General features: G+C 47.4%; 1 protein-coding gene across 1 annotated transcript; it reads left to right on the top strand.

Moving 5' to 3' along the window:
- Nucleotides 1-706: 706 nt before the first annotated feature.
- On the top strand, nucleotides 707-18,014 carry map7d2a (MAP7 domain containing 2a; the record flags this gene model as incomplete). The annotated part of the gene is made up of 17 exons (XM_080013518.1): nucleotides 707-746; nucleotides 2,888-2,989; nucleotides 4,279-4,371; nucleotides 4,521-4,598; nucleotides 6,306-6,469; nucleotides 7,262-7,361; nucleotides 8,683-8,775; nucleotides 10,863-10,969; nucleotides 12,642-12,766; nucleotides 13,640-13,932; nucleotides 14,217-14,352; nucleotides 14,786-14,948; nucleotides 15,408-15,512; nucleotides 15,627-15,677; nucleotides 15,907-15,943; nucleotides 16,567-17,164; nucleotides 17,770-18,014. The coding sequence occupies 17 exons, from the start codon at nucleotides 707-709 to the stop codon at nucleotides 18,011-18,013; spliced, it is 2,529 nt and encodes an 842-aa protein (XP_079869644.1). The 3' UTR covers nucleotide 18,014.
- Between the last annotated feature and the right edge of the window lie 238 nt (nucleotides 18,015-18,252).

The raw sequence follows: 18,252 nt of genomic DNA, 5'->3' as shown, positions 1-18,252 counted from the left end.
TCCAAAGTCAGTGGTCGTAGAATGAATATATCGAACGATATATTCATTCAATGTTCAGTTTAACTGACATTTTATTGTTCAAACGCTAGTCTCTACTCTTGTTTACACTTTTGGATGCACATTGTTTTGTTTAATGCTCTGAGGGAGAGCTTCAAAAAAAAAAACCACTCAAACAAAAAAGAGATGCCCGAATTTGCACGTTTAAATCTGCATTTAAACTGGACATATTGTTTTTGTCGAAACCCTCACGCTATGGATTGATGTATAATCAAAATTCCTTTATTTTTTATTTTTTAATAAACAACACAAACGAAAAAAAAGCTTCGGTCGAGCCCGTCGACTCCGATTACGTCATCCACTGACATCATCGAAGGACTGGGTCCCCGAGCCTGACCCTCCCCGCATCCCTCCATCCCTCCGTCCCTCCATCCCTCCATCCCTCCATCCCTCCGTCATCCCAATCATGTCGCACGGACCATTGTCGGTGGCATAACATCGAACGACATTCAAATGGTTCCAGTTTAATGCTCCCCCCCGCCCCCCGCCGCGTTTTTGGGGACCGCGTCGCTGCCGGAGCTGTAGGAAGCCCGGACCCCGGCGCTGCTCCGCCCCCACCCCCCCACCCCCTCCCCGCGGTGCTCGGATCTCCGCAGTGTGTGACGGCGCCGTCCTGGATCTGGGGAGAACCCGGCGCCGACCGGGGACCATGGCGAAGACGGCGCATCCGACGCCCAGCATGACGGCAGGTAGGCAGCCCGGCACCGCGACGCTTCCTTTCTTTTTCGGGGAAGCGGGGTTGCCAGGCGGTTTGTTCCCCCCTCATGGACGCGGTGGCTCGACGAAGCACGGAGGCGCGGATTCGTCGTTCTGTGCACTTGAGCCACGTTCAGGAAAAGGTCGTTTAAAAAAACCAATATGCGTTCAATGTGTCGCAGTTGGGATGAGTTCGTATTCTGATACTGTGATGTACACTGTCGTTTCGCAAGCGTGTTTCTTCGCGTATTTTTTTCCCATTAGATGCAAAGAAAAAAAATTAAATAAAATGAGAATAAAACCAAAATACAATTTAAAAAAAAGTAAAATAAAATTAAAAATTAAAACAGAAATTGTGAAATATATATTATATACAAATACAATCAATACAATCCAGGATGATTTATTGGTATGGGCATACGCTGATCAGCCACAACATTAAAACCACCATTAATAACACTAATGTTGTGTAGCTCCCCCTCTTGCCGCCAAAACAGCTGTGACCAAGACGTCAGCAGCAGATCCTTTAAGTCCTGGAAGTTGAGAGCTGGAGCCCCCATGGATCGGGCTCGTTTTTTCCAGCACATCCCACAGACGCTCCATCGGATCGGACCCTGACCCCGTCCATCCGCATGATGGAGAAGAAAGCGTGATCCATCGGACCAGGCCACCTCCTTCCATTGCTCCATGGTCCAGTTCTGATGCTCACGTGTCCATTGTAGGAGCTTTCGGTGGTGGACAGGGGTCAGCATGGACGCTCTGACCAGTCTGCGGCTACTCAGCCCCATACGCAGCAAGCTGTGATGCACTGTGTGTACTTTTTCACCAATTTGTGCTACAGTAGTTCTTCTGTGGGATCGAGCCAGACGGTTCACCGGTTGTCCTTCCCTGGACCACTTTTGGTAGGTACTAACCACTGCATACCGGGAACACCCCACAAGACCTGGTGTTTTGGAGATGCTCTGACCCAGTCGTCTAGCCATCACAATTTGGCCCTTGTCAAAGTGGCTCAGATCCTTACGCTGCTTCCAACACATCAACTTCAAAAACTGAGTGTTCACTTGCTGCCTCGTATATCCAACCCCTTGACAGATGCCATTGGAACCAGATCAGCAATGTTTTTCTGTTATAAAAATGTTATAAATGATCAATATATTTATGTTTAATAGTGGAATGGTTTAAGTAACAGATATGATGGATCACCATGGCTGCAACTGTGCCTCAATTGTACCTTGGTACAATGGAATTGATGAGATGCATTATTTAAATAATAATCAATAAGGTTCACAGCTGATAAATGATTGTTTGCCAGTTGTTATTTATACTTTTCACCTCTGAAAACTATTTGTGCAAATTCATCGCTCATGTTTGTTTCATGTTACGGTACATTTTACCCGGATATGCTGAAAGATCTTGTAGCTTAAGAACTATTGAATGGTATATATATATATATATATATATAGTCAATTTACTGTTTATCATTAGGTTTATTAAACATTTCCACTTTTTTTTAATCTTTAGGTTCATCTTTCTGGTTCGCTGTCACTTCATTTTCATTTTATTTTATTTTTACATTTTAGGTTATACTGTATTTGTTGTTGGTCATTAGTTAGGTGGTTTAGCATATATCGCCATATTTGTTATTGGATACAGTTAACTATTAGGCTATTGTATATTTTCACATTTTTGCATATATTTGCATTTTTTTAATTAAATTGCTTTATTATTATTATTATTATTATTATTATTATTATTATTATTATTATTATTATTATTATTGCCTATTTTTTATGTGACATGCTGTGACACTGCAGTTTCCCTCCAGAGAAGAATAAAGTATCCATCCCCCCGTCTATCCATCCATCCATCCATCCATCCATCCATCCACCCACCCACCCATCCATCCACCCATCCATCCATCCACCCATCCATTGTAGGGGGTGAAATGGTATTGCCCTCAAAACCCATCTTTTCTCCTTGGCCTCTGAATCCAACTGAGATCCATTGCTGGTCATGCACCTCCATTGTTTCCTGTGTTTATCAATCTGTCCGTCATATTTTTCATGCTCTATGCTCTAAATCGTCATTTCCGTGTTCCTAAGCCCTTCCTCTCTGCTCGGTTGTTCTCCGTCAGGTGAAGTATCCGCACCGTCATCACCGAACCTTCTGGCTGAAAGGCGATCGCACAGCAACGGACACGGCTCGCCGGCGAGGCTGGCGTCAGCGGGGAAGACGAGTAAGCCATCCTCCATCTTGGGGCCTTCTCATTTACTCATTTGAGCCGGAAAGAGGAAATCCCACGGAAGGACACGTCTCACTGCAGTTATATTTACATATTATGACTACCCTTGTTTTGAAAAGTTGTGGTGGGGAACTTACGACAAACTGTTTTGAAAAGCCGACGTTGAGGGAGCATAACAAAGGGCACAAGAGAGGGTGGTATTCAGCGCGCTGTGGGTATCCTTCCAAGGGCGACCTCCTCCATATCTCTGCACTTTGCTGCCGTACGTCCTTGGTTTCGCCGACCTGAACATTTTTTGAGCGGTTGCATAGCAGATAGCAGCCCATTAGGGCAGAGTTTTTAAACTGCGGCACACTGGTGGGGACTAGTGGTGAGAGGTCGCCGGGTATACCGTGAAAATGTTTCAAATTCCACTAAAAAAAAATAAAAAATAAAAAATAAATAAATAAAAATACATGGAAATTAGCATGGAAATTAGCTCTTGTGTTGCAAGATAAAAATTGCAAAGCTGCACTAATTCATCTTATTCACCCGTTCTAGACAGAATAAGCGGCTCCTGCACAACAAGTCTGACTCCGAAAGTGAGGACTCTTCGTAGGGATGAAAGGTTCGATTCTTTTTTGAGATTCGGTTCTGGACGAGCCACTCGGTGAAAAAGAGCCGTTCGATTTTCTGACCCTTTGTCCGTTCGGCTCAGTCGGCCTAGCGCCCGGTGAGCGAGGGAGGACCTCAGGTGAACAATGAACGAGAGTCGGCCGGCTCCGAGTTGGGAATGGAATTCTCACAAATTGATTCAGCCAAAAGGATTTATTTTGGGTCGAATGCAAAGAGTAATCCGGTCACATTCAATCTGAATTGTGCCAAATTCCTTCGCCGCTTTTGCATGTGGACATAATCCCAGCCCTGAGTAATCCAAGCCCCAACTCTTTTGCCGGAGTGACTCCCGACTCCCGCGTCATTTAAACGATTTGTTCCGAACAAATTGTTTCCGAGTCTTGCATCGCTAACCCTGAGCCGGCCATAATAATAAGGACAGTTCCACATGCTTATGCTGTTTTTTTAAGCGGTTGACGGGATAGCAGGGTGCCACGGGATTATTCCATTGTACAAAAGTGTCACGGGAAACACCGCCTTAAAGCTTCTCTGGAGCCGAGGTGACTCGACGATCGCCCTCGGCCCTGGTACCGACTCGAAGCTGCGGCTTGAGGCCTGCGGCGCCGCGGTCCCTTCTCACCAACGAGCTACTGAAGGTGCGTCCGCTCTCTCTCCGTGTTATGTTTCAGCTCCAGCCAACACGGAGAAGAAGCCTCAGCTGAACGGCCACCCCTCACCTTTGCACCCGCCGGCCGGGACCGGCAACCTCCCGGGTACACCATGTAAGTCTCACGGCTCTTGGCTTTCACACCAATGATACCGATTGGGTCAAATGCCTGTCTATGTTTTCTTGTGTCGTGCTTTTGTTTTTTTTATTTGTTATTATTATTTTTTTTTTTAAATATCCACCTTTCCTCTATACGTCTTTCAGATGCGGAAGGCTCCACGAAGACCGACGACAGGATGCGTTTAGCCAAAGAGAGACGCGAGGAGAGGGAGAGAAGCCTCGGTAGGCAACCTGGGCCTTCTTGCCACATCGGATTGCATCAAAGTGCATTAAAGATGGAGCAAGTTATTTTGAATTCCAAGTAAAATAAAGACATTTGTGAGATCAGGGTTGAAGAAAGTCCCAATCGGCCTGCGCTGCGAGCTCAAGAGAGCCTTTACTGAAAATGTCCGAGAGGTCCAACCAATCCAACCAGCTGGACCCTCATTTAGATCACCGATGAAGGGGGTCACGTGTACGGTGGCTTGGATTAAGCCCGCTTCACACCGATTCCGTATACGCACCCGACAATCGGACGATGCTCGTGGCCCTGGGATGAACTGCATCTGGGTTTTGCGTCGCACAATATGTCGGGGAAAACGGGGGAGCTGTTTTTTACCCCCCAGTACAACAGAGAGTAGTTTGCTCATCTGGACATTTACCATTTTTCCATGAATGAGCGTTTCAACCCAAACGTAGTTTAAGATTTGAGCGGTTCTAATCCATTTCACAAAATGAACAGTGCGGTTACCCATAATGCTTTTGTGCGCTGTTTAAAATCACAAGCTGAGAGCCAAACCTTGTGATAACGTCAGGAAGATAACGTCTGAGCCACTGACAAATTGCTTTGACAAAGTGGATGTTACGCTGTGCTCGAAATGGACCCGTGACCCATTTTGGAACCCACGGGTAAATATGGGCAATGTCTGCTTGTTTATCTCTGAGTGGTTACTTAAAAGCTCTGTTAGCGATGAAAGGTTCAGCTCTTTTTGGAGATTCTTCTCTTTACGAGTGACTCAGCAAAAAGATTTGTTCATTTTTCACACTTTTCCATCGTTTGATTCAGTCGGTGTAGCGAGTCGGGAGTGGAATTCTCACAAGAATCATTTGATGCTGTCAAAATTATTCATTTAGGAAGATTTCAAAGTGTGAATCTGTCACATTTAAGATAAGTTACTGTTGGAGATTACATCTGAGTCGAAAGTTCAGCCTGTGTGCCCGGCTGCAGTTACAGAGTCGCGAAGGAAAGACTCTTTTGCCGGAGTGACTCGCGACTTACGACTCGTTTTAAAGATGTGTTCGTTAAGAGGGAATCGTCCATGAGTCGTGCATCAGTACTTTGTGGTGCAGTTCCCTGTTACGGATACGGTCTGGTAAACCCAAATGCAGGACACAACAAGGTCTTAGAAGGAGGTTCAAGATTTAATGTGGAACAGGAAAAGCATCAGGGTCCAGGAACAGGCAGGGAAGCAGGATCAGGCAGGGAACAGGCCAGGAATAAGGGCCCAGGAACAGGCAGGGAATCAGGATCCAGGAACAGGCAGGGAATCAGGAACGGGCCAGAAATCAGTGTCCAGGAACAGGCAGGGAATCAGAATCAGGAACAGGCAGGGAATCAGGATCAGGCAGGGAACAGGCCAAGAATCAGGGTCCAGGAACACGCAGGGAATCAAGATCAGGCAGGGAACAGGCCAGGAATCAAGGTTCAGGAACAGGCAGGGAATCAGGATCATAGACAGGACCGAGAATTCAATAGACACACAATACACACAACCATCTGACGGAGACAGAGTGAATGGGGAACAGGTTAAATACAAGAGGAGTGACGAGGAAGGTGAAGACAGGCGGTGAGGTCGCTGACTGGGGACAGGTGGGCAGTGGCAGGGATGTGAAAGAGCCAGAGCAGGGCAGGATCCCGACATTCCCAGGACTTTGTTGTTTTCTGCCCAGCGGCCCGGGAGCAGGTGATCAGGGAGAAGGAGCGCCGGGCCCAGCTGCAGTATGAGCGCACCGTGGAGGAGCGCTGGAGGCGCCTGGACGAGCAGAGGCAGAAGGAGGAGCTCCGCCGAGCCGCCGTGGAGGAGAAGAGGAGGCAGCAGCTGGAGGACGACAAGGTCAGCGCTGTTTTCTCAAAAACAGTCAAGTATAGTTCTGTATTTCTGTGGTCATTTGATTTAGTTAACAACGTCTCTCGAAACTTCCCGGCAAACTGCCTGCCCTCTACGGACCTCTCAGAATTTCCGTTCAAAAAGACTGCAACTTGCCGAATCAAAATGAACAGATCTGCACACTTTTTTGATCAAAATGATCAAACCCAGAACTAATTCAAATTGTGCTTGGAGGGAATTATTTTCACCGGACATTATGACCGGAGAAATTTAAATATGTCGGACTTCAACAGATTTTCCTGGTCAAAAACCGGCAATTACTGCATAACGGAAACGCTGCTCCCTCTACCGACCTCTACCATCTCTACCCATCTCTACCGACCTCTACCGATCTCTACCGATCTCTACCGACCTCTACTGATCGCTTCCGACCTCTACCATCTCTACCCATCTCTACCGACCTCTATCATCTCTACCGACCTCTACCATCTCTACCCATCTCTACCGACCTCTACCGAACTCTACCGACCTCTACCAGCTCTACTGATCTCTACCGACCTCTACCGAACTCTACCGACCTCTACCAATCTCTACCGACCTCTACCGACCTCTACTGAGCTCTACTAACCTCAACCGACCTCTACCAACCTCGACTGACCTCTACCGAGCTCAGAGGACTCTAGCGACCTCCACTGACCTCTACCAACCTCTCCAGCCCTCCCTCTACCGCCCCCATTGGAGGTAGTTTAGGGTAGCGACCTCCACCGACTGCTGTAACCTAATGTACCGTGTGTCCAGGAGCGCCTGGAGGCCCTGATGAAGCGATCCCTGGAGCGCAGCCTGCAGCTGGAGCAGAGGGCCCGACGCTGGACCAGGGGACCCGGTGCCGCGGGAGCAGGTCAGTCACGAGTCCAGAACGTGCGTGGACGGAGACGTTGGTCTGGCCGATGCCGGTACGACCCTGATGGTCAGCAAAAGGTTTTCGGGCAATGTTGCTAGATGACCATGGGAACTGTGATGATGCTGTGTGCGTGTGTGCGTGTGCGTCCTCCTGGACTGCCCGTTGCACACGGCTCGGGGGCTGAGTTGTGCATGACGTGATGGTTTGCGGAGGCGGGATCAGCGCCGTGCTGGTCCGAATCGCTCAGTAAGGACCAAGGAAAATAATATGTTCTCCCGCTGGACTCGGTGGTGGCAGAGGATACAATCAACAGGTTTTTTTTGGGGAAGGTTTCAGTCTGTTCAGGCAACAAAGCCTGGTTGTTCTCACCTTCATACCACTGATCTGGAACGCAACGACAGAGGCGGATTTTAGGACAGTGTGGGCGTCGCTTAAGCAGGGCTGTCACGATTACGTCATTAGTTGGCGATGAGTTGTTGTGGAAGTAATTTCAATTGACATTTTATGACGATGAGACCGGTTGAGATAAGGCACTTTGTTAACTGCCGGAGGGATATTCAGACGCTAAAGCGAAAAACAACGCAGTCGAGAAAGAGTTAAAAATTAAGAGATAAGAAATATCTACACAATTTAACACGCGCTATGCTAACTAGTAGCATTATGCTAACCAGGAGCACTATGCTAACTACGAGAGCTATGCTAACTAGTAGCACTATGTTAACTACTAGAACTATGCTAACTTGTAGCACTATGCTAACTACTAGAACGATGCCAACTAGTAGCACTATGCTAACTAGTAGCACTATGCTAACTAATGACTAGTGAGCCCAATATGGGCAGGTTAGTCTACAGTAAGTAGAGGTTACAGTATTGCGGCATTACTAATAAAAATTTACGTCAGAAAGGTGTCACTGACAAATTGCTGAATTTGTTTTGATCATTTTATGCCACCATCCCAGTATAAGCCTGTAACGGTGTAATAATACGCATCTTCCTGATGAAGAAGAGCCATTCGTTGATGTTGAACACTGGAGCATAAGCGTTTGGGCCAGGTCATCTGCCTCAACCCCACTAATGGAAACGTACCTGATTCACATTTATATTGTCAAAACATTTACCAACATTGGCTTAAAATTGGCCTTCATTCAATTTGGATGGAAACATGCGATTGCCATCTTGCAAAGCATGAGGGCGGTCAGCTGGAATGAAAGGAGGCGACGGGGCGGCATCCCTGCATGACGGAAGACCAGGCCGGCGTCAGGTAAACGCTGTCGCTAACGCTCTGCTTTCTCTGCTCTGCTCCGCCCGCCGCCTGCAGGTGACAGCCAACATGCCCCGCCCCCTCTCTGTGCCGCCTCCTCCGCCTTTCCCCACGGCATTGCCTCCCCCCTGCCTGCTTCCAGCGAATCTGGTAAAGTCCCTCCCCTCCTCCCGGTCCCACTCTCCTCCTCCATCCCCTCGTTCCTTCTGCTCCGTCGTTCCGGGAGCCTTTCCCTCTGCACGACTTGTTTGCTGTAACCAGAGCCTTTGCGGCGTCGTTCAACTGCTTCCGTGTGTGAATTTGGGTGGATTGTGAAAGCTGTGACATAACTCTGTACGTGTACGTATAGGCTGTGATGTGTTAATTTAATGTAATTATCATTATTAAATAATATATAATTATTATTATTATAATTTTAATACTAATATGAATAATAATAATAATAATAATAATAATAATAATAATAATATTATTATTATTATTATTATTATTATTATTATTATTTTATTGTTGTTAAATTATATTAATTTATCACATTATTATTATTGATTTTATTATTATCATTATCATTCTTTTTAATAGTCCTACTTTACTGCGGTTCATTTCCGTTTGGAGTATTTTGGTGTCATGTGGACTTTAAAATGTCGGCCAAAAATGTGGGAGAGTCAATAATCAATACTGAATTCTTTCGAGACAGAGCATAAAGCCTGTGCGCAGGGAGGGAAGTGGCCTTAGACGGACGTACGCACGTCGAATAATAACCAATGACAAAAAGCAGCTGTCTGACAATGGAACCTGTTCGTGAAGAGAGAGTGGCGTTACGCCAGACCCCAGCCCCCAAGGAGTCGGTGGGAAGACCCCTTCCTTGGACCCATGTTCCCCTCCACCACCTTTTCTCCCAATGCCATTGAAGTGCCACCAATTGCAACCGTGCCTTACAGTGCACTGCACTGCTGCCTCACAGCAAGAAGGTCCTGGGTTCGATTCCCGCCTGGGGCGCTGTTAGCACCGAGCTCCAGCGGGTTATCTCCCAATTAGGGTCCTTTCTGTGTGGAGTTTGCATGTTCTCCCCATGCTCACATGGGGAGAACAACGTCAGTAAGGACCCCCACCAAAAACATGCACAACGTCATCGTCTGACCAGCGATGGACATATGGAACCAGGTCCCCGGGCGCGTCGTCGAATGCTGCCCACTGCTGCCCACTGCTCCTGGCTGCCCCCCGGAGGAAGGACAAGCCGGGATGGGTCAAATGCAGAGGAGCCATTTCACCGGCCACCATCCAAAGCATGTGTGTGTGTGTCTGTGTTTGCATGAATGCATGTGTTGTTGTGGTGTGCTGTGTGACGATTAAAGATTCTTCTTCTTCTAAGAGAAGGGGGTACTCAGCTGAAAAAAAGATCTCAGACTGGGTACACTACTAAAACAAGTTTGAGAACCACTGGATTAAGGAACCCCTTTATTAGTGGTTCAACATGGCCGACTAATGAAGTACGGATGTGCACTAAAATCACATTGTATGTCGGTGACCTTTCCAGTGATGGTAATACAAGTGTTTGCCAACCTTGTTTCTGCTACGGCACATTATTTTAAATGAAACCATCCCACGGCGACACCACGTTCCTGTTAAGACACTTGTATATTAATGTTTCCGATAGTCAGTGACGCGAGACTCGCAAACGATTCGCTCGTGGCGAACAAATCGAGATCCACTCCGGCAAACGGGTGACTCTTCGACTCGCGAAGTGAAAATAATCACTGAGGACTTAATTAAAGTCCGAGGCGACAGCGGTCAAGGCGTTTGGCACAATTCATGTGGAATCAGACTCTTCCGCCAAAAATCACTACTTTTTTACAGAGTTAAAGGATTCTCGTGAGAATTCCATTCACATCTCAGAGCCGACGACTCTTCTGACTCTCGCTGACAGTGCGTTACACCAACTGAACTGAATGAACAAAGAGTCGGAAAACCAGGCGGCTCTTTCACCGAGTGACTCGCGAAGAACCGAATCTCAAAAAAAGAGTCCAACCTTTCACCCTATGAAAATCGTATGTTTTCACAGTGGCAAAGAGAATATTGTCCACAGTGTTTTGTTATTTTTTGTGATCCGTGATGCCAGCATGTGTGTGCTCATTGCAGCCCGGTCTACGTCCTCTTGATTTGCTGTTATTGATCCTCCCTTGCTCTTACGTGTCTCTCGTCGCTGATAAGGAATGGGGTTTTTGTTTGTCTCGTAGCTCCCTGCAGCCCCCACAGGTCTCCGTACCGGGGCACGCTCAACCCGGCGGACCACAACAGGACAGGACTTCACGGTGGCTCCCAGTCCACTCCCAACACCCCGAAGGTCAGACCTGAACCTAGCACCACAAACGCCAGAACCTAACACCCAAAGCCTCGGCCATTCCGGCGAAATTTTGCCTCAAATGGACGATTCTTTTCCCACTCAAACTGGGGGCCCTAAATTCGGGAACCCATGCGATCCGCATTAACAGCCAGCTGGGACCCCCCTCAAAACACTTTGTTCCAGTCCAAATTCCGGTCCCCAGGCTACGATTTTCCAAAGTTCGGTGACCGCGTAGCAGGTGATGCTTTTCTCCATGACATTCGGGAACGTGTTTGACATTCGGGAACGCACCCTCTGACGCGCATTCACAACGTCAAAATGTTCCCATTTGTTGACCCCTGTGTCAAAAAAATTCACTGGATTTTGACCCTTTATACTTGAGCTAGAAAGTTGCAACCGTTTCCAACTGAAAGTTGGTGTTGCAGTGAAGAGCTGACATGAATTTTGTGGCTCTGGATGCATGTTAAGGTGGCTAAAAACCTGCACAAAGGTCCAATGGTAGGCAGGTGTCCCTTGTGTCAAATTTCACATTTGGGTTAGGATTAGAATGCATGGAATTGGAATACATTTGTTCCCAAATGGACATAGACATAAGGAAACTGAAAGGTCAAAAGGTCTTGTTGAAAAATAATGTGCATATTTTCTCAAAGATAGGTCCTAGAGACCCCAGACAGTGTGGGCGGGAATAGAACAAGGCCACATGACCAAATGCCCTCCACGGCATCGAGACAAAAAGAGATTTATTTGGAATGATAAGTGAGAATGGTGTGAGGATTGACTTGTTGTACAGCCCCTGTGAAAGTTGAGCAGATTGGTGACACTTTTTTCTGACAAACAATATTCACAAATATTGACCCAAATGTCAAAAACGTTCCCAATTGTCCAAAATGTTGCCATTTGTCAATATATATATTCCATATGGACAATAATAACAGTGATATTCAATAATATTTGTCACCACGGTTTCCCCAAAGTCAGAGGAAGTCCGCTTCAAAAATGGTAACACATGCCATATATCCCATCTGGCATCCCATCTGAACATTCACATTAATGTGTAATACCAAATGTCAAAAAGGTTACCGTTTGTCAAGGTTGAACACAAACAGCAACCTCAGGAGCTGGTGCGTCGGCGCAGTGCACTCCCATATGTCTGGGAGGTTCCCAATCGACGCCATTCAAAGTGTCCTGAACGTCCACCGCACTGACACCGTGTCACATTTTTGCAGATGTCTGTGAGTTCCCGTTCATTCTTACTGACTGGGGTGTGGGGATGGCGTGGCTTGAGCAGCCACACCTGACCTGGATCTCGGTAATCGGTGGATCCGGGATCAGAGCGGCTGCGTACCTGTTGCTCGTTGGTTGGTCTAACGAGCGACAGGTAACACCCCCATCCCCACACTCACTCGGGAGAGGAGCCCTTGTGATGACACACCTCCATCTGCTCCCGGGCTAATTCCACCTGACCCACTCTCTCCAATTAACTGGCGTCTCCAACTCCGTCTTCTGTGTCTCTGTGCCGGAGAGGCCCTGAACACGCCACTTGGGTGGCGCGTGGTTGGCGAAACTGCCACACTGGCAGACGGGAACTATTCCCTTACGCCGTAGCGTGGTAACCTAACAAAACATAGTTTATTCATTCTTGCTTTTCGTCTTTCATCTTTTCTCGTTTCAGAAAGAGCGTCTCCGCAGGGAGAGGAGGACGGCGTCCCCGGCGTGCGGCAGTTCCCCCGCGAGGAGGGCGGGATCCCCAGCCGGCGGCAGCAAGTACTTCACCTCCGCCTCTCCCTCCACACCCAAGTGAGACCCCTCCACACGGGTGTTGTCGAAAACAGAGACGGGACAAGGCGATAGGAACACAGGGATCATTTTGGGAGGGGGGTTAGGAATGACAACTGCCCGCATTTTGTCACGACTACTCGCGGTTATTGAGTAGAACTGTTTGTGTTTGTGTTTTGTTGTGTATTTTTGAGTCTCTACTCTATTATTCTACACACGCTATAATATTCATTGTGTGTGGTAATGTGTGGCATACCCCAAGTCCCGGATATCAACAAAAACGTTTCAATATACATTTTGGCTTAATACATTAGGCGTAAAAGCCTATAATATAAGATATACATTTCCACATTTTATAGTGCTAACGTTAGCAAAATAAAGTTTATTTTAATGTACATTTAGCAATTTAAACATGTCAGCTCTTGCCCTATTTGGGAACCAAAACACCAGACTCTGTCACAAATACGGTTGATCAGTGTTTTTAAACCAGGTGTGCAGTGAAAACAAATTTTATTTTAAATTTAATTCCACTTAAAAATAAAGAGTGGGAAATAATAATTTTGCGTTGCAAGATCAAAATCTCAAGGCTGCACTAATACATCGAATTCATCAGTTCCAGCCGGAATGGCAGCTCCGGCAGAACCACTTTCACTCTGAAAGCGAGGACTATTCGTATGGATGAAAGGTTCAACTCTTTTTTGAGATTCGGCTCTTGACGGGTCACTCACAGTAAAAAGAGTTGTTCCATCTTCCCACTCTTTGTTCATTTGATGGCTGTGGCTGAAGTTGTGTGTGAAATAGCCCAACCCTTGAATTACAGTGTAAGGGGTGCCCACATACCTTTGGCTATGTAGTGTATGTCATTGCTTCGTCCCTGTTTTTATCTGATGGTAGGTTGGCGTCCAAGATCCGCCCCCAGTCTCCGTGTGCGCTCGGCGGGTACCGCTCTTCTCCTCCAGCGAGACGTCGTCCTGTCCCGTCAGCCGACGACACCAGCGGCGGCGGCAGAGGAGACGTGGACAGGGTGGACGGACAGCGCGAGGGATCCAAAGTCAAGTCCTGCGTGAAGAGGAGGTCCAACATCCACCGCCCCGACTCGCCTTCGCCGACCGAGAAAAGCGCCGAGAAAGAACATGTGGTGAACGTCGAGACCGGTAGAAACACATCGACGGAAATTTTGGATAAAGGTGAGATAATTGGAAGACATATTTCTTCCAAAAACTCAATAGGATTCTCCAGGTGAAAGGAGACCTATCATGCTTTTCCTTATTTCCTGTCATATATATAATGACAACAATGTCAGCTGTTCATATTAGACTGTAAAATGTACCGCGTGACTCTGTTAACGCGTTAACTTTGACAGCCATAATTATTTTATTTGACAGTTTTGACTTTAAGGCTAGTGCTGGATCTAAATGACTTAATAACTAACTAATTATTTCCCTTGTGTTCATGTGTGAACCATTCCCAGGGTCGCCCACTGGCAAGGCAGTCGCCGGCACCACCAATGCCGAGGAGGCGTCGAGACTACTGGCGGAGCGCCGGCGCCAGGCCCGGGTGCAGAAAGAGATGGAAGAAAAAAAGCAGCAGCAGGAAAAAGAAGAAAGGTCGACAGAATGACCCCTGTATATGTGCAATATATGTTGTTATAACACTGTAGAATCTGTAATAACTTAGTGATTGCATAGCAATAATTTATCATTTATACCCGTTATAACCATAGCAATAATTTTATCCGTTACATTTCGTATATTCTGTATATTTTTATGTATTTGACTATTTCGGTTTTGTAATTTTGGGCTTTTTGTGTGTATTTGGCACTTTTTGTTCTTTTTATTTTACTTTTTATTCAAATTTATTTCATTAATATTATTATTATTCTTATTATTATGATTATTTTTTTTAAGACTTGGAAGCTTTTTGAAATTCTAACTGTCTGTAGACAACGCACCAATCCTCACCACGTCAAACTCCTGGTATATGGAAACGTACTTGGCGGAATGAACTGCCTCTGACTCTGCTGTGCATCCCCCCAATCAGACTAAAGGCAGAGCAGCTCAAAGTGAATCTCTCACGCGAGCACCAGCGACAGGAACAGGTGCAGGAGAACGTCCGGGAAGACCCGCACCGAGCGAAAGATGGAGACGGAGAACAGCGGAGGGAGGGGAAGGAAAAGGAACGAGAGAGCCAGACGGAGAGAGAGGTCAGGGGGCACCACAATAGAGCACTAATAACTAATTGCACCTCACATTTGTTGAGTACATAGTAAACAGGGGGGGACATAGGAAATGAGCTCTTGTGCTGCAAGGCTGCGCTCGTTGGTCTTATTCATCAGTCCCAGACAGAATGCCAACTCTGTTCGTAGTGATGAAAGGTTTGACTCTTTTTTTTTGAGATTCGGTTCTTGACGAGTCATTCGGTAAAAAAGAGCCGTTCGATTTTTACCAACGACTAATCGTTCCCGAGTCTTGCTTCGCCGTGTGCCGTGCTGTTATCGCATCGTAAAAAGTGTGTCGTTGCAGAAACAAGGTTGGGGAAACAGACAGACTGACTGACAGACAGACAGACAGACAGACAGACAGACAGACAGACAGACGGACGGACGGACGGACGGACGGACGGACGGACGGACGGACTCATATTTTCTCTTGTCCTAAAACAGACGGAAAAAGGCAAGGCTCCGGCTGAGGAGGACACGGAGCGCCAGCGTCAAGATCGGGAGCTGCAAAAGCTGCAGGAGGAGGAGGAGAGACAAGTCAGGAAGAAGGTGACCACACCGTTTTCCCCAACATAGATACGAAGGAAAATAACTTTACTGGTGTAATGTTGATTCAAACAGATACTATGATCCATCTTGTTTTTTTAATTGTTATTTTTACAGAGAATAGAGGAGATAATGAAGAGAACGAGGAAGGGTGACGCTGACTTCAAGGTACTGTAAGAGACGCCCGACACCCTACTGTAGCTAGCGGGCGAGCGGGCTGCCTCGCGGTGCCTACTGTGATGTCATGACTGACTTTTTGTGATTTGGACTTTTACCCTATGTCATTTTGTAACTCTTGTCATAATTAAATCCTACTGTTTGCTCATACTCTGGTTTGTGTCCTAATTATCGCCACGTCTGACTCGATCGTCTCTGTTCCGCGTTGAATCTGAATCAGGAGGGACAGACGGAGGCAAGGTCTGTCTCGCTGCCAGGTACAGTATGTCCTTCAGCCCACTTCTGCTAGCACAGCTTGCCGTCCCTGCTTGCTCTTCCCTCCCTTTGTGCCACCGTAACCATAGCGATTTAAGAGAATTATGCCTATTGTTTATGACTCGCACTCGCAGTTGTCGGTTAGTGCAAAATCCAATCGGGTCCCTTCGTGTTGTTCCTTTCCTGACCCGTGCCTCCCGATTTAAGCTCCAAGGACTTGGTGTATTTGCCTTTTTCCAAAAAATACTAACAACAAAACAACTAAAAAGCTTGTTCTATGCGATGCCTGCAGACAAGAGGACATAATAAAATGAATGACGGAATGCAAGATGAAATAATGACGGCCTTGCCTTGGCTTCGTGCATTTAAAACTTCCAACTGTGCAAACGCTTCGCTATTCCACTTTTGCTGCTTGTGGGGGGGTGGGTTGGTGTGGGCCTGTAGCAAGGTTGGCAGGGTGCCTCGGCCGCTGCGCTCAAAATCGGTTAATGGCCAATGTTATTTATAGAGCGGAAAGGTGGGAATACCGAGTGAAATTAGCAGCTCTCTGAAATGCCCTTGGATGGGATGTTGCTCCCGCTGAGAGGACAGCCCTGTACAATGTCGTGTTTTTTGTTCTCCACAGGGGAGTTAAGGATGAATGTTCAAACTAGCGAGCTCGTGAGCGAGCGAGCCGTGCAAAATGCATTTCAGGTCGACGAGCGGGTCGCGGCCCAGGGTTTTGAGAAGGAAGATGCCCCGAAGAAAGAGGTGAAGAGGGAAGTGGTCGAACAAAGAGACGTTCTCCGGTGTGCCCAACTCAAAAACGGCACCCAGCAAAAGACATCTTCGCCGCAGGAAAGCGGAGTGGAAAAGGGAGCGCAGGTCGCCAAAATCAGCAGGAACGACAATATTGTGGAGCTGCAAGAGACGCCGGCGGGAATGCAAGTCAACAAGCGCGACGGCGTTCCGGAAACGAGTCTGGCAAAGTGCGTCGACGCCGGATCGAACCCGCCGGAGGGCGTGGTGATGAACGGACAGAGGAGGAACCAAAACGGTCAACCTCATGCCGAGGCAGGAAGACAAAAAAGCCTCCGAGTCCCCGGCCGGCCCGAGCCGGTAGCCGGCGGAGCTTCGCCCGCGCCTCCATCGGCCGAACGGCCCTCTGTCCCCGTCGTCAAGCTGGAGCTGCTGGACGTGAAGGGCAGCAGCTCTGTGGACGAGGTTCAGTCCATGGACATCAGGTAAGAGGTCGATGTGTAACATTGGAGGGATGTTGATGATGAGCATACTTCTTAACGTCAGTAGAAAGAATACCTATGTTATCTGGTGATCCATCCATCCTGTTACATCCTGACAGCAGCATATACAGTAATAATCTAGCGGTGCTGGAGAATATGATGCAAAGATCCAGTACTAAAACCTGCTTTGCACTGAATCCGTGTTCGCATCCGACAGTCGTAGCCTCGCACTAGTGGCAGTCGGATGAACTGCGTCTCGAGTTTTGCTTCAAAAGATGGGAATCCGACTCTCCATAGGAAGGAACGGACTTCCTTTTTGTTCTCGTCGTTTGTCAGATTCGGTGTGAATCAGGCTTTAAAGCCCTATAAAAAATAACATCTTAAATTCCTCTAATGGGAAAATGCGTTGAAATTGAAAACAAATATGGGATTGAATTGTGTTGGCAGTGAAAAACGGGTCATTGGTGCATCCCTAATGTGTGTACTACTAGCCCTCTTCAGACAAGGTTCCAGACAAACAAGCTTACTTTGAATGTATTTGTTAAATAAGTGTGATCATCTGGAAGACGGTACGGGAGCAGGAGACACATATTTTCTCACCTTTTTAGCCCTGCGTCCAAGGAGGAACTCATTTCCATCCCGAAATTCCCTCCGGTGAACGACGTCCGGCTCAACAGTGTGAGCGGCGGCCGTGCCCTGGAAGATCTGTTGGACCTGACGGGCGGCGTCGCCTGCCCCAAAACGCCCGGATCCGAATCCAACGCCGACGACTGCAACAAGAACCTGATCGGGGGCGTGGTCAGCCCCATCCTAGATTCGAGTCATCCGTACGTCTTCTCCGTGCGCAAATAGACCAACGTTTTAGGTGTGATGCGCTGACGTAGGCCATTTGAGTCCTCCGTAATGCTGAGTAGTAAACCCTTTAAAGCACCGTAGAGAAAGACCGCGCCTATAACCTCTCCACATAGCGATGAGTATAGCATTGAACTTATTGGTTAATCACAAATCTGCTGTGTGTCTGTGTGTGTGTGTGTGTGTGTGTGTGTGTGTGTGTGTGTGTGAGTGTGTGTGTGTGCGCGTGCCTGCGCGTG

This window comes from Zeus faber, assembly GCF_960531495.2.
Source record: "Zeus faber genome assembly, chromosome: 14".
Lineage (NCBI taxonomy): Eukaryota > Metazoa > Chordata > Actinopteri > Zeiformes > Zeidae > Zeus > Zeus faber.
Note: the sequence above shows the minus strand (reverse complement) of the source record. Positions and strands in the feature narration are given on the sequence as shown.